Source organism: Coffea arabica, chromosome 6e (assembly GCF_036785885.1).
Source record: "Coffea arabica cultivar ET-39 chromosome 6e, Coffea Arabica ET-39 HiFi, whole genome shotgun sequence".
Classification (NCBI taxonomy): Eukaryota; Viridiplantae; Streptophyta; class Magnoliopsida; order Gentianales; family Rubiaceae; genus Coffea; species Coffea arabica.
Genome location: NC_092321.1, coordinates 9,241,249 through 9,261,146, shown reverse-complemented (window position 1 = coordinate 9,261,146; position 19,898 = coordinate 9,241,249). Strand labels below are relative to the sequence as shown.

The 19,898-nt window shown below is 34.8% G+C and overlaps 1 protein-coding gene and 1 long non-coding RNA gene across 2 annotated transcripts; both read right to left on the bottom strand.

Moving 5' to 3' along the window:
- Positions 1-11,643: 11,643 nt before the first annotated feature.
- Positions 11,644-16,503, bottom strand: LOC113694720 (translation machinery-associated protein 22-like). The gene is made up of 7 exons (XM_072055013.1): positions 16,132-16,503; positions 15,912-15,980; positions 14,756-14,817; positions 13,447-13,528; positions 13,282-13,349; positions 13,116-13,199; positions 11,644-11,969 (listed from the first exon to the last, which is right to left on the bottom strand). The coding sequence occupies exons 1-7, from the start codon at positions 16,277-16,279 to the stop codon at positions 11,913-11,915; spliced, it is 570 nt and encodes a 189-aa protein (XP_071911114.1). The 5' UTR covers positions 16,280-16,503; the 3' UTR covers positions 11,644-11,912.
- A 1,614-nt stretch (positions 16,504-18,117) lies between these two features.
- LOC140010056 (uncharacterized) lies at positions 18,118-19,486 on the bottom strand. The gene is made up of 2 exons (XR_011817318.1): positions 18,366-19,486; positions 18,118-18,294 (listed from the first exon to the last, which is right to left on the bottom strand). It is a non-coding gene; the product is annotated as an uncharacterized lncRNA (long non-coding RNA).
- Between the last annotated feature and the right edge of the window lie 412 nt (positions 19,487-19,898).

Here is a 19,898-nt window from a genome sequence, read left to right as displayed (position 1 = left end):
TTGGGTTTCCCGTTCTTGTGTAAGATTTAGAGTTTTCTCTAAGCTCCAAAAATAAAATTTTTTTTTTAAAGCGGCTAATAGATTGTGATGGAAAAATGGTCATCATGCTTAGGCATAATGGGTATATAAAACGACAAATGGCACTGTATTATACTATTATATATATATACACTTGTTCTTTTGGTTTGGCTAACGGGCCGGTGTTAAATTTTTTAAGAAAAGTGAAACTAATTTCATAAAGTGTCTAGTCTAAATACGAAAAGTGAAATAAATATGAATATACATCGACATGGTAAGTTAGGCATAATTGATTGAAGTGTGGTAACGGACAGAAGGAAAAAAAAAAACCCTTTTCTTTTTTATGCATCCCAAGATTCAGAAAATGAGGCATGTATAGTGGAGTGATACTCTTCACTAAGTCACCATCAAGCCAGTTCCCACTATTAATATTTATCTTGAAAGCAAACTAATTTTTTATTATGAACTTTCCAAGTAAGCATTTAGAAAGGAAAAGGAGTCCCAAACACGGTATTAGTCTATTAGACTACCTACAGTAGCTGTATACACAACTATAAGTTCAATATATATATATATATATATGGGAGAGGAGTACCATCAACTCCCAATCTTCTTATTCTTCCTAATTTCTAGCCACAAATAGTAACCTTTACCCCAAAAACAACGAACAAACATAAATAAATAAAAACAAAAAGAGCTTTATATATAGAATTTGTCTATCTGGAGATAATGCTAGCTCAATACACACCAAAAGCTGTCCTGAGCTGCTGTTATAATCTCAAATTAATAACACAATGGTTAATTAATTGTCTCACATGCTTTGACATCATTCATTATAGAGGGGAAGGGGCCAAAAAAAAAAAAAAAAAGTTATCCCGAATGAGAGAATCAAAGTGCCAAGCTGTTTCGCTTAAGCAGGTCTTGTGTTCGAGTTCTAGTGTATGCAGACACCCTTGTTGGGAGACTCTCCCATCATAGCCAGGTGCGCGACGCGGGTCGGGTCCGGATTAGTCGGGGCAAAAGCTTCGGATACCGGGCGGGCAACCAAAAAAAAAAGTGCCAAGCTGTAGTGCTAAGACAGTAAAAGAAAATACTAACCATTGGGCGAATTTTACCACTCGCGGTTAATTCAAGTTTTGTTAATAGTAGATATATTGAGTGATTTCAACCATAATTAAATAACCTTGTATAGTACGAGTTCAGGCTAAAGTTATAGGGAAAAGGTTTGCCTTTTTTTTTTTTTTTTTTTTCTAAATATGGTATGAAACTGACAGCCACTATTAGGTATGTTTCAACAGAATCTTTGGAGATGATCATTCGGATTCGATTGAGTTTCCATGTATGAAGTCATTTTGATACGTTAACATTCAAGAATCGTACTCTAATCGAAAGGTAGAGAAATGGAAACATCAAGAAGATTTCTCTCTTCAATTGCAAGATCTCTTGCGGGTGTTTAAGGCTACATAAGAACTTGAAAAGTCAAAATTTAAACATAATTACTGAGCCCATGTTGTCCATTTTTAATTGCTTTGAGACCTCGAATTTTTCTAGCATGCAATCGAGCTGTCATTGAAGATTCAGAAAGAAGAAAAAATGAAATTGATCTTTTTTGGTTGAGCCTGCTTTTACTTTGATCTATCTAATGTAGAGTATGCATGCTTTTGCACCTTCTAAAAATAATAAAATAAAAGTAAGTAGTCACACGTCTCCTTGTTAATGTCAGTTCCGCCCTACTAAATTAATCTCCAAAATTAGAATTCAGGAGGAAGCATCCAAGATTAGCTCTGTTGATCTCGCGTCCTAATCAAACTCCAAATCCTCTATTTCGGTGTTTTTTTTTTTTTTTTTTTTTTGCATTTTTCGTGTACAGCACGCATTTTTCAATCACTCTTAAATATATCAAATCGTTACGGTGTATTTTTCTATAAAATCTTTAAAAAAAAAAAAGCAATCCGAACGGTGGGGAGTAGTTTAGCCTAGTAGTGGGGTTTCTCACAATATTATAGATTAACTCAGTAGTATCTCTAAAGGATAAGAGAAAGAAGAAGAAGACAACTAAATCAATATGACTGTGATGGACCAAAAGAAATCAAAATGGTCCAGCTGATGAGTTGCATGAACAAACAAGCACTGAACTAACCACGTTGAGCATGTCGGGCATACGTGAATGTTAGAGGGATGCGCAATTTCTTGACAAATTCTGATGGTGCATGGTTAAAAATGTTTATTATAGGAGCCAAGCCAAGCCAAGCCAAGTCCACTTTGTTGTTCAGTCAGTCAGTCTTCCCAGGTCCCAAGCCAAAGATTTGGATTCGAAAGTTCTTCCAAGCAAAACGACATTCAACTCAAGATCTTTGATGATTTGACTCGAAGATCAGGTAGGAAATATATGGTGGGATCCAACACCCTATAGCTATTTGTACATAAAGATGTTCCTGCATGCAGTCCATGCACTTACCTGCCTCATAAGGCATTTAAAGTGTGTAAAGTATTGCCCACATTCTACATCATTTATCTACTCAATTCTTTTGAAGCTAAATGTATTCAAATCTTAACCTGAATATACGTTACGTTCCTCTCTCCCTCTCTCTCTCTCTGTTTTTTTTTTTTTTTGTTTTTTGACCTTTCAATGTAGGAAATTTCTTTGAAAACAACTAAACATCCCTCTCCTGGGTGGGAGCAGTGATAGTTTGGTTTTTTTAACCAAACGAAAGAGATAGGATGCGATGATGATGCTGCCAAATATTGGCCTTGATTGTGCATTTTTTTCGCTTGGAATGTATCGCAAAATTTCTTTCTTTCGTTATGTAATCGGGATCTTCAATTGGATGTGTATACAATCTTTTTTGTTTTCACGCCATAGTCTATAGTGTTTTCGGGTAGAGCCCGTCTGAATTGTTATTTTCTAGAGTTTCTGTAAAATATATATATATTTATACACATGGTAGAAATTTGATATATGTGAAATAAAAAAAAATTTAAAACGAAAATAGAGATTGCATGTGAATCACGACTCTACAGAATCATGTTGACTCGACTTTTCTTATTTGGTAGACAAGGAGATTGTGAATCTCAACCAACCTAAAACTATTGAAAAATGCTAGTAGTACCTTGCAAAGAAATTTCTCAAAAGATTTCGGGTGTGCCTTTAGTCTTTGTCACATTGACTCCCTTTTGTACAATTTGTGGAAGTTTGAATTTTAAACGATTTAGACTTGAGCTAATGCTCCACCAGACGCACAATTAAATTTACCGAATAATAATTTTATTAATTTTGTGAAAGATGGAGGAGAGTTTTAAATTTGGAGGGATTTTTGCATAAACACTTGCGCTGGGCCTTTGCAGAAGGAAGGAACACGGGACAACCGCCCGTGCAAAGAGAATATGGGTCAAGCCCTCGTGGGGGCACTATTATAAGATACTGGAGATCTTCATGGGGATCATATATAGCCCACACGATACAGTGGTCCATCTAAACAGCCCCCACCACCTCACCTCCAATATCATCATTAACACTCCTTCCTGGTAAATGGAAATCTACTGCAATCATGGCTGTGAAATTTTACAATTTGCTAAGACTAAAGAGGACACCGCGATTAAGGACGAATTTTTCGAAAGTTATAGATACTAACTACTACTGTAATTTTGAAAGTTAATCGACTATTAACCCCAAATTTGTGTTATTCTATTTCTTTTTAGGATTAATATTTCCTATACTGACAATGTATAGCATTTAATGAATAACAATTATGTAAAATTTGAATACACGTGTTATGGATCCAACGGTGATAGTGTATGCACTGTCAGTGTATATAAAATTTACTCTTTTTTTTATTTTGAAATTTTAGACATCTTCAAGCTCTATTTTTTGGACACTTGCGCACATTTTTTAAAATCTCGAGCGAAATTGTACATGTATATGTAGTTTTGAAAATTAAAATATCTACGATGCTATTAGAATACTCTTCAGAAAATGGTTAACGTATATAATGTGTTGAAGTGGTCCCTCTTAAAATTTGCAAAGCTTTCCTCTCTCGTTCGTTTTACCCTTTATTTATTTATTTATTTTTGGTGTTGTGCTGTCCATAATACAACGTATTAAAGGTCATATGAGATCATACAGCGTAACACAGGTGGTGAAGCCCCATAGCGTTGATGTCATTGAAAAAAAAAAAATTTCGTTTCAGACTTTAATGTGTAGAACAAATAGGTAGCGTAGAGGGACCAATGCGGTTTGGACCTGGTACGGTTCAATTCGGTTGTTATACTTTTACATTATATGGTGTATAATTATATTATATTATTATATTCAAAATAAAAATTATGTATATAAATAAAATATTTGATATATATTCAGTAGAATGTTACGTTACGTGGTGTGTTATACACCAAAAATTTAACATATATTTTACAATGATTGGATGAAAGTGTACAAAATACAATTGTACGGAATGAATAAATACTACGGACTATTAATTCCGATGTGCAACAAATGTCATCAAAAAGTGCCCTCTTCACATCTGTTCTTGGGAGTTTATGCCAGCCAGAACCAGAAACTTGGGAGGTAGTGAGCACCTTGCAGGTTTCAGATCACAAGCTAGCTGGGGAAGTAAAGAGCAGTAGATACGGTCGGTACGATTAGAAAGTGCTTTACAGGCGACAAAGATACATTAGTCAGCATATCCAGGATTCAGTTTACAGTTTCACAGCCTCCATCCTCCACATTCCACCCTTTATTGCCTGTAATCTACGCTCCGTTATTTACCAAACATTAGCCCGGCCCCGGCGGGCGGAGTAATACAATTCAGCATGCCTTTGATTCTATTATAATCTTCCTTCACAATATTAATATCTTGCGGAACCTTTTTTTTTTTTGACACGCAAAATGGCCAAAATGAGAATTAATATCTATGCGTGTTTTTAACTGGCCCATCATCAACGATAACTCCATTCTTGAAAATTTTTTAGGAGTCACGTTTTTAGGAGACTCGGTTTGTTTGGATTGCTTCATGTTTTTCCAATTTTATTTACTTACATCATCTTTACAATTTCCAATACATCTTTTTATCTTCCCAATATCTTTTTATCTCACATACATCACATCATAAAAAGTGCTACAGGAAAAATATCCCAAATAACTTACAATCCAAACAGACAATTAGAAATGATACACTTCGGATTACTTGAACGGCTGCCACTGTCACTCTGCTTAATTTGATCCCCAGTTTTGGCTCATAATATGAACACTTGCTACCGTGATCAAGTATTCAACACAAATTACTATCTACAACAACGATTAAGATTCTTGAATTTGCATCTACATGTTTATATTTCTTCTGCATTAACCAAATGTCGGGGAGATTCTTAATATATGTGATATCTCTATTGTCTTAATTACTAATTACACGAGCTTGAGTCACCAGAAAAAAAAAAAAAAATTGAACATGAATAACAATGAGAAATAGGAATTTGATGGTTCCCCCGAAGGTGTGCCAAAGAAAGAAAGAAAGAAAGAAAGAAAAAAGGGCAGGCATGGACTTCACATGTGGGATGAAAATATCATCAATCTAATCTCACTGGAAAATGCAATAGCGTTGAAGAACTTCCAAGACCTTTTACTCATTCCTTCATAGAATCATAAATTAAATGTTAGCAGGCGAGACCTTCTGCATTAATTGTTATGGAAAAGTCAGTTCAGACAAGACGCAGTCATGCAAATGGGTCAATCACGTAACTAAAAACAAAACAGAAAAAACATCATCAATTAGAGGAGGTAGAATGTGGCCAATTTATTAACGCGGACAAAAGTCTTTAAAGCCAGTAACATGGCATGATTTTCCAACTAATTTGCACGTCCATTAATTAGGGGCACTACGCAACAATAAGTAAGGAGAGTAGAAATATGTGATGATTTACCCGTTCGAGCCTTAATTAATCGAAGAACTCTAAACTTCAAAAAAATTCTCAGAATGAACCTTTTTTTTGTTTGGGAACCCCTGTGGTTATGGTTTCAAGAGGAATGAATCAGCGTTGTGAAAATTGGAGCCCGCGACGCGACGCGCCCAAGGAGGAGAAGGGGTGTGGCAAAAAGGGCAAAGATCTGGCAAAATCAATATGTCAATCAAATCGGTCGGTTCATAAGGATGTATTATGATTATGGCCACCTTTTGAAAGACAGATGTTGGCTCCTATACTTATCGTAAATTAAATATCAAGCGGCTTCCTTCATTTTCAGGTTGGATCTCATCGATTTCTTACCCAGTCTTACGCGTTACTGCACTGGGAAATTTTTTTGTTCTTTACCTTCAGCAGCAGAGACTACAACAGGTCTTGTCAATCTCTTCAGATCCTTCACTTCTACATATGACAAACTCAATCTTAGACAAATTCTATCCGCAGATTTTACTTCTAGATTACAATTGTGCAGAGTCTTTAATTAATTGTTGAATCTTAGGTTGCAGAATCACGTGTTCTATGAGCAATATTACAGCACCAACTCTCTCAATTGAAACGGGAAATTTCTGCCACTGGCCATTTGGTCCGGTGGTCATCACCCTATTTGGTGGTGTTGGAGGTCAGGGGTTCAACCGCTGCCTCCCTCAAATTTGTCACAATATGTGGCTGATCTTAGTTGACCATCTCTCCTTGCTCCTTTCCCCTAGATTATGCTAGTTTAGGTTACAGGACATCTATCATTGCAGACAAAAAAAAAAAAAAGAAACGGGAAATTTCTCCCTTGCATGACTATTGAAAATTCACGTGTGTAAATTATGGTACCATGCCAAATTCGCACGTAATATTTTACCGATATTAACACTTGATGCATTTGGATTTGTTTGGATAGAGTATTATTTGAAATAATTACTGTAATACTTTTTGTGATGTGATGTATGTGAGATAAAAAAATAGTTGAAAATATAAAAAGATGGGTTGGAAAATGTGTTTATAATGCAAGTAAAATATTATTTGAGATAGTTTGCTATCCAAACACTCCTATTATTAATACAAGAGCTAATTACAAAAAGGAACGACTGCTCTCAATTCTTTTTATGCAGTATCATTTAATTAACCACACTGAAAAAATTCCTTTCCAGTCTAGGTCATTAACTAGCCTAGTTGCACATTGAGCAATAGCTTATGATTGCATACATTTCTTATTCGAGGTACAAAAGAGAAGTCACATTATTATTATTATTGTTCAAAATATTTTCTCAAGTTCGCACTAAATTTTTAGTTAAATTTGGAAGAAGAGATAGGTAAGTGAGGACTCGCCCTTGCCATGATGTCTCCTAATTAACTCAATCCCTAATTAACTTGGTCAGTCGAAGGCAAGGGCATGGCATGAATTAAGAGTGCTGGACTCTGGAGAAAAGCTCATTGGTGAAGTGAACTTGAGGATAGTTTACCATTGATCAACTTGGATCCTGTAACAGAGCATAATTCGGCTGGAAGAGCATGGCAGTATGGATTTCTCAATTCACACTTGCTTTCTTTCAACTCCATTACAGCTTATAATCAGTTTCCACTGTTTCCCTCTTTCATGGGGTCCTCTGCAAGTCTCGCCTGCATTAAACCCCACATTGCACAACTCAACTAGGTAATTTTCTCTTTTAAGTCCAGTGAGGGTTGAGTGAGTGAGATTTAAGTCCCTTGGTCGAACCCAGAAGTCAGCAATTGCCTTTTGAGTTGGATTGAGGATCAGATTTAGATTTCTTCCATTTAACTTTTGTTGGAAAAAACTAGGTAATTTTCTCATTTTGTCACTTAATTGTATCTACCCCAAAACAAAAAGAAAAAAAAGATCAAGGATATTAAATAACGGGTGTTTAGTAACTACGCGGTAGAAACTCAACTTTACTGCATTATATCATTTAAATACATTCACTTATATTTATTACCCTCTTCCCATTTAAATACTTTCTCAAGATTAATTTTATTTTTCCATATAGCTAAAACACGTTAAGCCCCTTATAACCATAATGGGAACTGTTAGACAAACCGTGATTAGAATGTCTTACGAGTGATGCTGCTATACATGCATGAACCACTTCTTTACATACGGCTCTGAAGTCAAATCAAGTTAGTAAATATAATGGAAATGAAATTAGATTTTATGCTTCATTTAGTCCATAGGACAACCTTTATTACTCAATTAAACAATTCGCTACTAGGATAATCACATATCTTCTAGCTGCTAAGACCACCAAAAAAAAAAAAAAAAGTGTAGTCTATACATAATATATTTGAGTATCAAATGCTGAAGCTCCAAAGATCTCCCGTAGCTAGTTGTAATTAGGTAATTGTATGCGCAAGTATAATAAAATACACATTTGGAGCACACTTTCCACAACCATGAAATGTCCTTACCATTTCCTTAAGCTCTTTGCCGTAGCCTTAGCTGTATTTTGCCAAAAAAGTATAACATTTGCATCAGCCTTAAGCAACCCATGTTGAAGATTCTTAAAAAAGTTTAGATTACAGCAATCATGCAGCTAATCAATTGCCAAGTTATAGGTTGAGAAATTTCGCGACTATAGCCAGAATTATGGTGTTCCTATCCGCCTTTTGCTATGCACGCATGCGCGGTTTAGAAACCATCATCATTGCAAAATGCTCTTTGTTTCCTCGAAGGTAAATCTTTTTACTATGAGATTTATGCAAAAAAGGATAAGCAAAGCACAAAAGTGTTGCTCTTTTTGGCCCCTTTTGGCCTCCTTTTCTGCTGAGGATCAGCTCTTTTTTGAGACCAAAAAGAGGCTTAGAACTTATACGAAACGTAGCAATTTGTCCCCCATTAATGGTGATGAGCTCTAGAATGGCGAAATCAGTTCACACCATAGTGGAGGAATATTCTAAACACGTGAAATGAAAGATGGTGGGGCGGCATCCTTCTGGAGTTTGGACCAGGCTAGCTGCTCATAGGGAGCGATCATGGCCACATAGTGAGCAGGAGGAGGGGGCCATATATTGGATAGTCAGTCATTGCATACAAAAACTTGCTTAAATCCAAAGCTTCGAGTTTGGCCATGTACCAATTAATAGCTGGACAATCAGACTCGTGTCTTCTTGGTGGAATCGTGCAAAGACTCGAGTAGACCTAGTCTTGTAGATTATGTGATCCAAATTTTGTCACACCTTCGGCTCTCGAGTTGGCAAATTGGTGTAGCAAAGTTTAATACACGTGATCTACATAAACTGGTCTATCCAAGTGGTGAAATCTCACTAGTAAGACTATATATCACTAATTTTCTTTGTTGGACTTTTGCTTTTCTTTTTTTCTAATATTCTTTTCATCCCTCTCAAATATGAGAATTGATCATTGAATAATTGAAGGCACAGTTACTTTAAAATTCACTAGTGTGATATTGTTGAACTACCAGTTTTTTGCATAACAGCTCCAACTTTTTCTAATGGGAAAATCGTTTAAAACATCCTCCCCATTTTGTAAAATAACTTTTTTCGTTATTTACTTTTAAAAGTGTAATTTTACGTCCCTTACAAATTTATATTGGTCAAATTTGGTCCCTACCTAGATTTTCGACTAGTTTTTTGCCAAAATCCACCATGTGTCTTACATGTGATCATTTTTTAAGGGCAAAATTGTCAAATCAAAATTTACATAACCCAATCTATTGTCCCTCACATTTCACAAATTAAATTTTTTCGTCCGTCACATTTTACAAATTGAATTTTTTCGTTTATCATATTTTACAAAATAAATTTTTTCATCCCTAATTAATCATGTGTACGAATATTTTTTAAAATCCATGTATATATATATTTATTTATTTAATTTCACATTAACAGTATGAATAACATGTAATATATCTTTATTTAATTTTGTCTGGTGTTTATATTGAATTAAATTTGGACAAAAAAATAAACAAAGGAAAAGTATGACAAAAAAAAGTAAGCGATTGGCACTTTCAAATTTTAAAACAATCACAAGGCAAGTAATTCAACTGTTGGTCTTAAAGGTGATGAGTAGAAATTTTAAATTTAAATTGTAATTTATTAGCATGACCATAGAATTCGAATTAGGATTCATAAATTAGATGGTCTTATCATAAAATTCAATAAATGAATTATTACCAAACAAGAAAAGGCCACAAATATTGAATAGGTTCATATGGTGAAATCAAATAGATATATACATGGGTTTAAAATAAAATTGCTAGTTTTAAACCCATGTATTAAATAGCATGTGTATAACTACAATTACCCTGTTTAGGTGAAATCAAATAGAAACATATTACATGTTATTCGTACTATTCAAGTGAAATCAAACACATATATACATGGGTTTAAAAAAAAAAAACTATTCATACACATGGTCAATGAATGATGAAAAAATTCATTTTGTGAAATGTGAGAGATGATAAAATTTAATTTGTGAAATGTGAGGGACGAAACAATTTATTTTGTGAAATATGAGAAACTATGGATCGGATTATATAAAATTTGATTTGACAATTTTGCCCCTAAAAATGATCACATGCTAAGCACACGATGAATTCTGATCAAAAACTAATTAAAAATCTAAGTAAGGACTAAATTTGACTAATGTGAATTTGTAAGGGACGTAAAATTACACTTTTAAAAGTGAGGAATGAAAAAAATCATTTTACAAAATGTAAAGTACGTCTTGAACAATTTTCCCTTTTCTCATTGTATACTTTGTTTGGATTGTCAAACTGTTTTTAGCTGAAACTTTACATACTATTAGTTATTTGAGGCTGCTGCCCTTAATTATTGCAATTCGTAATTTGCCCCAACCACAGCAGATGACCTCATACAGTCCCACGAAGCCATTTACCACAGTGGATAACCTCACAGTCCAAAAATATGATTCTATCACTTGATTTCATAATCTTCTCGTGGATCTCCAGGCTAAGGTTTTATCATTGTTTCGATGGCATTTGCATTACAGTCATCCACATTGTCAAGATTCAATCATCTAAAAAATCTAGGAAAATATTTTCTTTTCTGGGGTAAGTAGAGAAATGTAGGAAAATGTTGTGATCAGATCCTGAACGTCTTGAGTGGAATAATTGTCGAGTAAATGTTGCGCAGGACTAGGACTCGTATGCAACACTGATTTATTGTTTTATGCAGTATTCCAATAACATAAAACTAGTGCAATGGGCCAATATTACTCCAAGGACATTACTTGCTGATGCCAATATTACTCCAAGTTGAATACAGTAAATTAAAGTTTCATGTGATGTATTGACGTAATTTTATTTATGCAAACTATTATTACCCAAAAAAAAACTTGGGAGTATTATATTTTTCCAAAATCTCTACCTCAACTGTGTTCCTAAAATTGTTAATGCTCCGTGATTCTTTGTTGCCAATTTAACAAACTTCCTCGTACGTAAGGGTCTTATTCCAGCCTCCAACTCACGATTCCTCTTCATTCTAGTCCCAGCCACTAAAATATATCATCACAAGTACCCTTTCTTCACTAATTCTGTAACCAAAATGACTCCAGCAGCAAGTCCACAGAATCAAAAGCCAGTAAGTTAGCTATGCTGGCGACTAGGTCTGGACTTACATTAACTCTAAAACTAGATCTGCAACATGAAATTACGGCCATAAGAATAATACGCAAACCAACTAGCATAGGCAAAATTTTCCATTTCAGGCATCATATTTAGATAAAGAAGCAAGAAAGCATTGCAGCAACTAGCGACTTTACAATTACGGAACTTCTTACAGCCATGCTCTTAATCCAAATGCATAACGTTACATTTTTCAACCAAAATACCACGAAAATATGGGAGCATATTCTCCACCGTCACGACCAACTCTTAACTTGAGAAGCCTTTTGACTTAGAGTATTCATTTCCTTGCCACGAGATATCCTGCAGAGGAACTGCACAGATCAAAGTTCAAACAGCTGGAACCTTCTTCCCGTCCTCGATGAAGTAAATTGCAGCTTCTGGAACCTGAAAGTCATCAAGTCATTGAATGCGCAACCAAAAAAAAAGGAATAACAAAAATAAATTATAATAAACTATGATTGTCCAAATGGAATGCAAGAAACAAAGTCACTAAGACATTCCCATGATTAGAGTCTAACTAAATCAATTCAGCCCATAACAGAAATCTAAGTACAACTGAAAAACAATTGCACAAGGACAATTTCAGGGACCTGAAAGTTGTTAGGTCACTCCAAGATCAAAACAAACAGAAGGGATCAATTTAAGTATTCATTGTCAACGTAAAATGTAAGAAACAACGTGACTAGGACATATTTCCAATAGTAGAATATTTCTATATCAATTGAAAGATTCACACAAATCTAACTTTAATGATATAAATCTAACAGGACTGAATAAGTGTCGCGCAATGGCAATGGCAACACATTTGAAGCATCGCAAGGAACCATTCTTAAGCCCATGCTCCAAGTTTTTAGATCACAACATCTGTGCCAATCTTTTCAGCAAACCCACATCCTCATGAGCAGTGCACATCTACTCTTTTAACCAACATGATGTCACAAGAAATTGTGAGACAAGAAAGTTGGACGTGGATATGATAGAAGGTCCTACACTGCAGCCATCCACATTCAAATAATATAATCATAACGGGAGAAATAATAAGCATTTCCACCTAAAAAGTCAAATACGAATTTGTTTGTAGTCTCCCTCCTTTCGACCACTTTAACCACCCACAATAAAGTAGCCAACTAATAGTTACAATCCAATAAATAGCATCCAATATCTGTAACTAATAGATTTATATCTAGTAACACTAGTTTATAGACGAATATAATTACAAACATATCCAATTCTCCCAGATGACAGGTAAACATATAAAATAAAATTGTCAAGTACATTTAGAAAATTAATCATGAAGCCACTCTCATTTCCAATATCATGAGAAGGCATTTAAAGTAAAAAAAAAAAATCATGAAACAAAAGGTAACCTCAAATATGTCACTTAGAGAAGGATGATTCTACAACCAACAAGATGAAGACGGAGAGATAGATTCTGAAATTTTACTGTAAACTAATTAAATAGAATAGATTGAAGATTAGGTTAGTCACTATCTCTATGTAAAGCAATTCCTAATTTAAAAAAGAGATTACATCAGGCCAGGTCTCTGTAATAAAGTCCACGATATCATAGGCTATGTCTCCTTGAACATCAATCTGCTCTTTCTCAGTTGGGCCCTGACCAAATTCCATTAGAAACCTTTAATAAGAATCATAGAAATATGAATCCAGATGATTTTGTAAAGTCACTTTGACATACCTTAACTACAGAAGCACCAGTAGCAAACTTTTTACCAAGCTTCTTTGAAGCATCACTTAGTTTAACACCTGCAATGTTATGCAGTAAGGAAAGCCAGTTGCCATTAAAAACAAACAAAATAGTTCACCAAAATAGAAATCAGAATTACATGCAACCATCACTAACCAAAAAGCTCCAGGCCCTTCACTGTGGTGATGCACTTTCTTTTGTTACGTGTCACCTTTTCAATTATAATTTCCTGCTTCTCCTGAAAACAATAAAAAAGGAAATTTCCTCAAATTAAGAGTTCAAATTAAATACCATGCACAAGAATACAACATAGAAACTAGAGCTTGCTTAGTTAAACAGTCACTTCTCAGTGTCTCAAGAAAAATAGAAACCTATAGCAATCTCTTGATTTCAGAAGACTTGTGATAATGCATTAAGAAATAAATGGAACATCTAGACACCTCCTTTCAAACAGGTGCTTCTTCAATCCCAACTTTTAACTTACAAGTCAAAAGGGTCAACAAATACTCGAAATTGCAGACATGGATATTTCTGTCTTAGAATTTTGTGTAGTTTGTAACAAGGGGCACAACTACTAGCCCCCCTATAACCCCTGTATATGAATGATCTCATCACTCAAGCCATGTAAAAGTTGTATATGGATACAAAATTCAATCATTATGCATATATATAGCTCACTAATGACATTGGGTGAGTTTCTGTTGAGCGGGGTGCAAACATAGACTCTGCCCCAACTAGCTCGGAGGCTAAGAAATGACTATTCTATAAAATGGCATCTGTCCAGTTATGAGATTATCAGTCTTAGACACACCAAACAGGTCTAAAAGGAAATTTCCATACTGCTGGAACAGTTTCTTAGTTTGCTGACATCTACCAACTTAGCATCTCACTCTCCTCATCTCCTCCTGCATCAACAGTGGAAAACCAAATCCTCTCCATGTCCAACAAGATGCAATACCAACACACTACCGAGAGAGAGAGAGAGAGAGCACGCAATATGTTCATATTCTCATCAACCACAATCAGGAAGGACCAAGATCAGCTAATTCCAGAAACCAGCTTTTCATGCCTCTAAGAATGTCTTAACAAAGTTATTACAACCATATATTAAAAAAAAAATTAAGCAGAAACAGCAAGAAAAGAATAGAGAAAAAACAAGCAGAGGTGATGCTTAAACTCTTGTACAAGGAAGAGTAACAGTTGCTTAATGCCTACTGCATGAGTAACAACCATTCTGTATGCGATTACCTAGCAATAAAGATTTTCACACAACATTAATAAACCTAATCTTCTTTTCACCCTCATTCCCTTAATGAGATGCCTGGAGTATTAAATACAGAAATAGAATTTTAAAATGCTTATGCAATCTTAATGTAACAGCACAAACACCTAAACCAATGTCCTTGATTATTTCCAAGCAGGTTAATATCATATTTATTGCAAAAGAGTCTTTAGATATTCTTACTTTCTTTTTGACTTTTCCACCCGGAAGACGTTTAACTTCCTCAGGCTTGGAGGCAGAAGAACCTGCAGCAACCAAATTAAGAAAAGGAAAACGACAGAATAATTAGATCATATAAAAAAGAAGAAAAAGACTTTTGGAGGCAACAAAAAACAATTCATATACAATAGAACGTGCATATACTGCTTTTATAAAAACTAAATTTTGTTCGAACCCTGCAGCCACAGTATAAAGCATTGAAAGGGAAAAAAATAATGTGAGCTATATCAGGAAAGTTTTTAAAACACCAGACAAAACAAATTGCATCATCAAAAGAGATCCATCGCAACTCAAAGTTAGCCTACAATATGCTCTGCTCCACCCTTTTTCTCTTTTTAATACATGAAATCATTTTTCCAGAGATTTGTTCAAAGTGAAGACAAATGCACCAAAACCATCATATAAGCGCGATCAGCACACCTATAAATACTTTTGGAGAAAGAAAGAATTTCAAACTCCAATATGCCTTAAAACAACCCTAAAATGAGTCTACGAACCCAATGCAATACCAGAAGATGAGACTTAGCAAGAAGATGCAGCTTAAGACCACACTGCTGACTATTTCAAAGCACAAGAAATTTAGCAATGTCATTCCATCTGACTATGTGTAGCGTAATACAGACAACCATGCAACGAAATAGACCAAGGCAAGACATTAATGGAGAACATCAAATAATCCACCATTTATATGTCAAACCCTAAAGTCGCATGCTGAAATAGGGAATTGCAGAGTGAGCAACACTCGTCTAATTAGATTTACTTAAAGTGGAAGGGTGTTGAAAATTAGGCATGCATAAAACGTCCATTGGCATCAGGAGATGCAGTGATTAGCTGCAGTAAGGTACCTAAACTCGGTGCCAGATAACAGTAGCAATTCCAGAATCGACTTTTCAAAAGCACAATCAAGTGCATTGATTTAATTTCCTAGCCTCCACTCAATTAAAGCAGCAAATACAAAGCGCATGAAACATCCAAATCAGAAACAAACGGCAAGAACACATATAATTTAACAAAACATATGCATGCATGATGATGATGTTCTTGTGTCTCACCATAATTCTAATAACCCTAAGCAGAAAACACATTCCAAAGATTTTAAAACTGCAAACAGGAATTATACCATCAGAAATTGAGGTGGACTGAAGTTGACCCGAGATTTTATCAGCTTCCTTCGCCTTCGCCTCCGCCTCTGGAAACACAAATCATTTAAATGAAAAAAAATAACGGAAAACAGTTAATAAAGTGAGCTTCGAATCAATAACAAAACATAAAAGCATAAGCAAAAAAAAAAATCATGAATTAGGGTATTATTTTTTGGTTTAAATTGAAGAAGTGGGAACCTTTGAGGAGATCAGGATAGAGATCGGGGGCGTTTTGGATCAACCAGGGTTTGCATTTCTCAAAATCCGGTCCGAATTCGCAGTACTCTGGGGGTAACCCGCATACTCCACAGTAAACTACGTGAAGCGGTTGTGGCTTTTCCGCCATTTTCTATTGCACGAGAGAATACTCGAAGTTGGTAAGAGCTTTTTCCAGTTTCGGTTGTTCGAGTTTTAAACTCTTAACCCACTCGCCGCTTCGTCTGTGAGAAGCTTCCCAACTTCTCTATTCTACCAGAGAAATTTGTCGAAACGGGGTCGTTTTCATGTGTTTCAGAGTGTTTTCTCAAGCTGTCTTATGATCTTTTCGTTCGATGTCAGCATTTCTCTATTGTTTTTGTCTACAATACGATAAGTTATTTTAAGTTGCCCTAGCCCAAAAAAAAAAAAACATAGAGCTGTCTTATAACCCCTAAATATTTTGAAAGCTGGGAGGGGAAATTAAAAAAAAAAAAAGGTCACTAAATATTTGAAGGTGGTTCTTAATATAACAAAAAAAGAGAAAAAAATTGCATGAAGGCATCACTCCAAGAAATATGTTCTTAGAAATTGACCCAAATTATGGGATGAAGGGGTATTAATTTAACTCCATTCATTTCTTTCACATGGTGATGTTAGAGTGCTACTCTTGGTATAAAGCTTATTAAGTTAGACGGTCGGTCCTTCACATGTTCCGTTAAAGCAAAAAATGCAGGCCATTTTCCGTTTGTCTAATATTTTAGTTTTCGATATAGTTTTCTATGTTTATATGTATACAGAGAAATGGTTTTGGCAATATTTTAGTTTCAATATAGTTTTCTACGTTTATTTCTTTCTTGAGGCATATTTTAGAAATTTTTTGACTTATCTTTCTATAGCATTTAAAGTTAGAGGTGGCAAGCGAATCATAAACGGGTAAGTGGATCAAGTTGAGACCCAAGTATAATAGGGAACCTGTCGATCCGAATACGACCCGCCAACTCGCAACAGGTCAAGATACCTGACTTGGAATTGAAATTTTCAGATTGGATGGTTGGCAGGTCAATTTCGGATTGTAGTTTTGCGCTGTAGAAAGAGTATCAATTTCGAGTTGATCTGAACCTAAAATTTTCGAGCTGACCTGAAATATAATTTCAACTTACTAATTTACCACTATAATTTCTAACAAAACCAATTCCGCACAAGGTTAATTATATAATCAAGTAATAAAAATCTCGATAAAACAATCCGAAATTAGATCTAAAATAAATTAAAATACTGTAAATGTGTTTTATTCCAAACCAAATCTAAAATAAATTAAGACACTAAATAAATAGAAAATAATCTAAAACATTATTTATCCAAACATAATAATTTCAACTTCACACAAGTTAAACAAATTCATTTAAGATTATGTAATTAATGCCTTCGGGGAAAAAAGAATAACTTAGTTTAATTGGATAAAATATTTTTATATTTATTAAATTCTTTTTAATTCATAAACGGGTTATCAGGTCAACTCGTGGGTGATCTGAATTTGACCTATTTTCTTTTCGGGTTCGTAGGATTCGACTCGATTTTGATCTGAATCCGTGAAATCTCAACTCAAACCCATTAATTTTGCTTTTGATTTGTGTTATGTTTTTAGGTCGCATCGAAAATTGCCCCTTCCCCCTATTTAAAGCCTTGCTACTTGAGAAGGATGCTAATAAGTGTCACAAACGTGATTATTTATGTCAGACTTAACAATCTGCATCAAAATGAAGGCAAAGAAATCTATTGGCATGGTTACCATCTGGAAGTGATGTACGACGTCAACTCGCAACTTCCTTGTTAATTGGTTGAGTTGTAGTTTAATATTTACTGAACTGTTTCACACATAAAACTTTCTATGGTAGTATATCTCTAGCAACAAACCATTAATTGGCCGATGTGTTTTAACTTTTATGACGTTGGGATTTCCTGAATATATCTACAAAGGTAACTTGATACTTTAATGGAATGTAACTAATCTCATTAAATTTAAAGATATAGATTCTGGATACAAACAAGTCGTTCACGTCTGGCTAGTTCTGTCTAGACATTCTTCTTTCATTTACTACTTTCTTTGCAACTTGTATTTCCCTTCTTCTTCTTCTTCTTCGTCCTGTTCTTCTTCTCCGTTTTCTGCAATTGAATCACCATACAAATTGTGTTAAAAAGAAGAGAGTAGAAGGCAGGGTATCAGATATGTTTACCGGAGCCTGTGCAGCATGTAAGCTCCAGAAGAAGAGATGTCCCCCGGATTGTCCCTTAGCTCCACATTTTCGTAAGAAGGACGATTTTGTGCGGGTTCATCGACTCTTTGGACTGAACAATGTGGTTAAAATGTTGGAGAGAGTCGGTGATCATGAAAGGCCAAAAATGGCTGAGACAATTATAATGGAGGCCAAGATCAGGAGGGACAATCCAGTTCATGGAAGCCTGGCTGTGAAAGCTCAACTCGAGGCTGAAATTGATGCCTGCCGAAAAGAGCTGGACTTTGTGCAAAAACAGCTCAATTTTTTTAAGAAAGCAACAGAAATCAATAAAGAAAAAGAGCAGCTTGAGGCGGAATTGGATAAGTGTCCATTGGGAATTCAATATAAGGAAAATGCTGGTGAAGGATCATCGTCCAAGTCCTGTGCCTAATAAGTAGAATACAAGAAGGTAACAAATCCTGTGCCCAAAAAAAAGGAAAAAAAAAATTTTCTAACCAGAAAGTTAATAATATCTCTGGAATCCAAGTTCTGGGAGCAATTCTAATTTGGCAAAATTTTCGACTATTAATTTGGCAAAGCTACTTTTTGTCGCGCCCCATTTTTCGAGATGGGAAAATAAAAAGTGTTATAAAAGATGTAATTTTATTTTAAAATAAATGATGAAAGACCTAAAATGAGACTTTAAAGAATGCAACAGTTGGGTCCAAAATTTAGTCTAAAAAGGATTTTTAAGAAAAAATAGGAGTCGCCACTTGATATTGAATTTTGGTGTACCAAATCACCAAAAAATATTTTTAAATAAAATAAAATAAAACCCTTTTCGACAACTCCAGGTTTTTGAAAACAGAAAAAATGAGTTCGAGAGTCACAGTTGAAGAAAGAGAAGGCAGAGGTTCGATTATCTCAAACCTAAGGCATCCTTTCAACCTAATCTAAGCTAGTTGCGTGGTTTAATCAAAATTTTCTTAATCTAACCTTTAAAATTTTCATATTTGGATATTTCCTATATGGATGCAAATCTAAAAATATCGAGAGGGACAAAATGTTCATTCAAGGATTTAATTGAACCAATCGCATTTATTGCGAAGGCCAAAATAATTCCTTGAAGGTGTCACGAGTATGCAAATGATGAAATTAAAAGAAAAGAAAAGAAATTAAATTATATACATAGATATAAGTGATCAAAGAAAAAAGGAAATGCAACATAAAGGGTACGGGAGGCAAAAATTCATGACATAATTTTCTTATACAGAGATTAATGGGGTATTTAAACTAAAAAAGTTATAATCACCCATTTTCATGTTCAAAAAATAATTCTCCTAATATAGACAAGGAAATAAACTAACTTAAATGAGATGCAATTCTAAATGTCATGATTAACACATATAGAAGGTAGTGGGTAGAGGATAATATAATAGGAAATATCATGCAAATGAGAAAAGATCCTAAAAAAATATACACGAAAATGTAATGAATGTCACACGAGATGAATCTAATGCAAGACGACTTAAAGGGTGAAGCATTGGGTTA

Coding starts and splice junctions, on each gene's coding strand:
- LOC113694720 (XM_072055013.1), bottom strand. CDS start 16,279: ATGGCGGAAAAGCCACAACCGCTTCACGTAGTTTACTGTGGAGTATGC. Junction 15,981..16,131: donor CTATCCTGATCTCCTCAAAG/GTTCCCACTTCT, acceptor TTGTGTTTCCAG/AGGCGGAGGCGAAGGCGAAG. Junction 13,200..13,281: donor CTGGTGCTTCTGTAGTTAAG/GTATGTCAAAGT, acceptor GAATTTGGTCAG/GGCCCAACTGAGAAAGAGCA.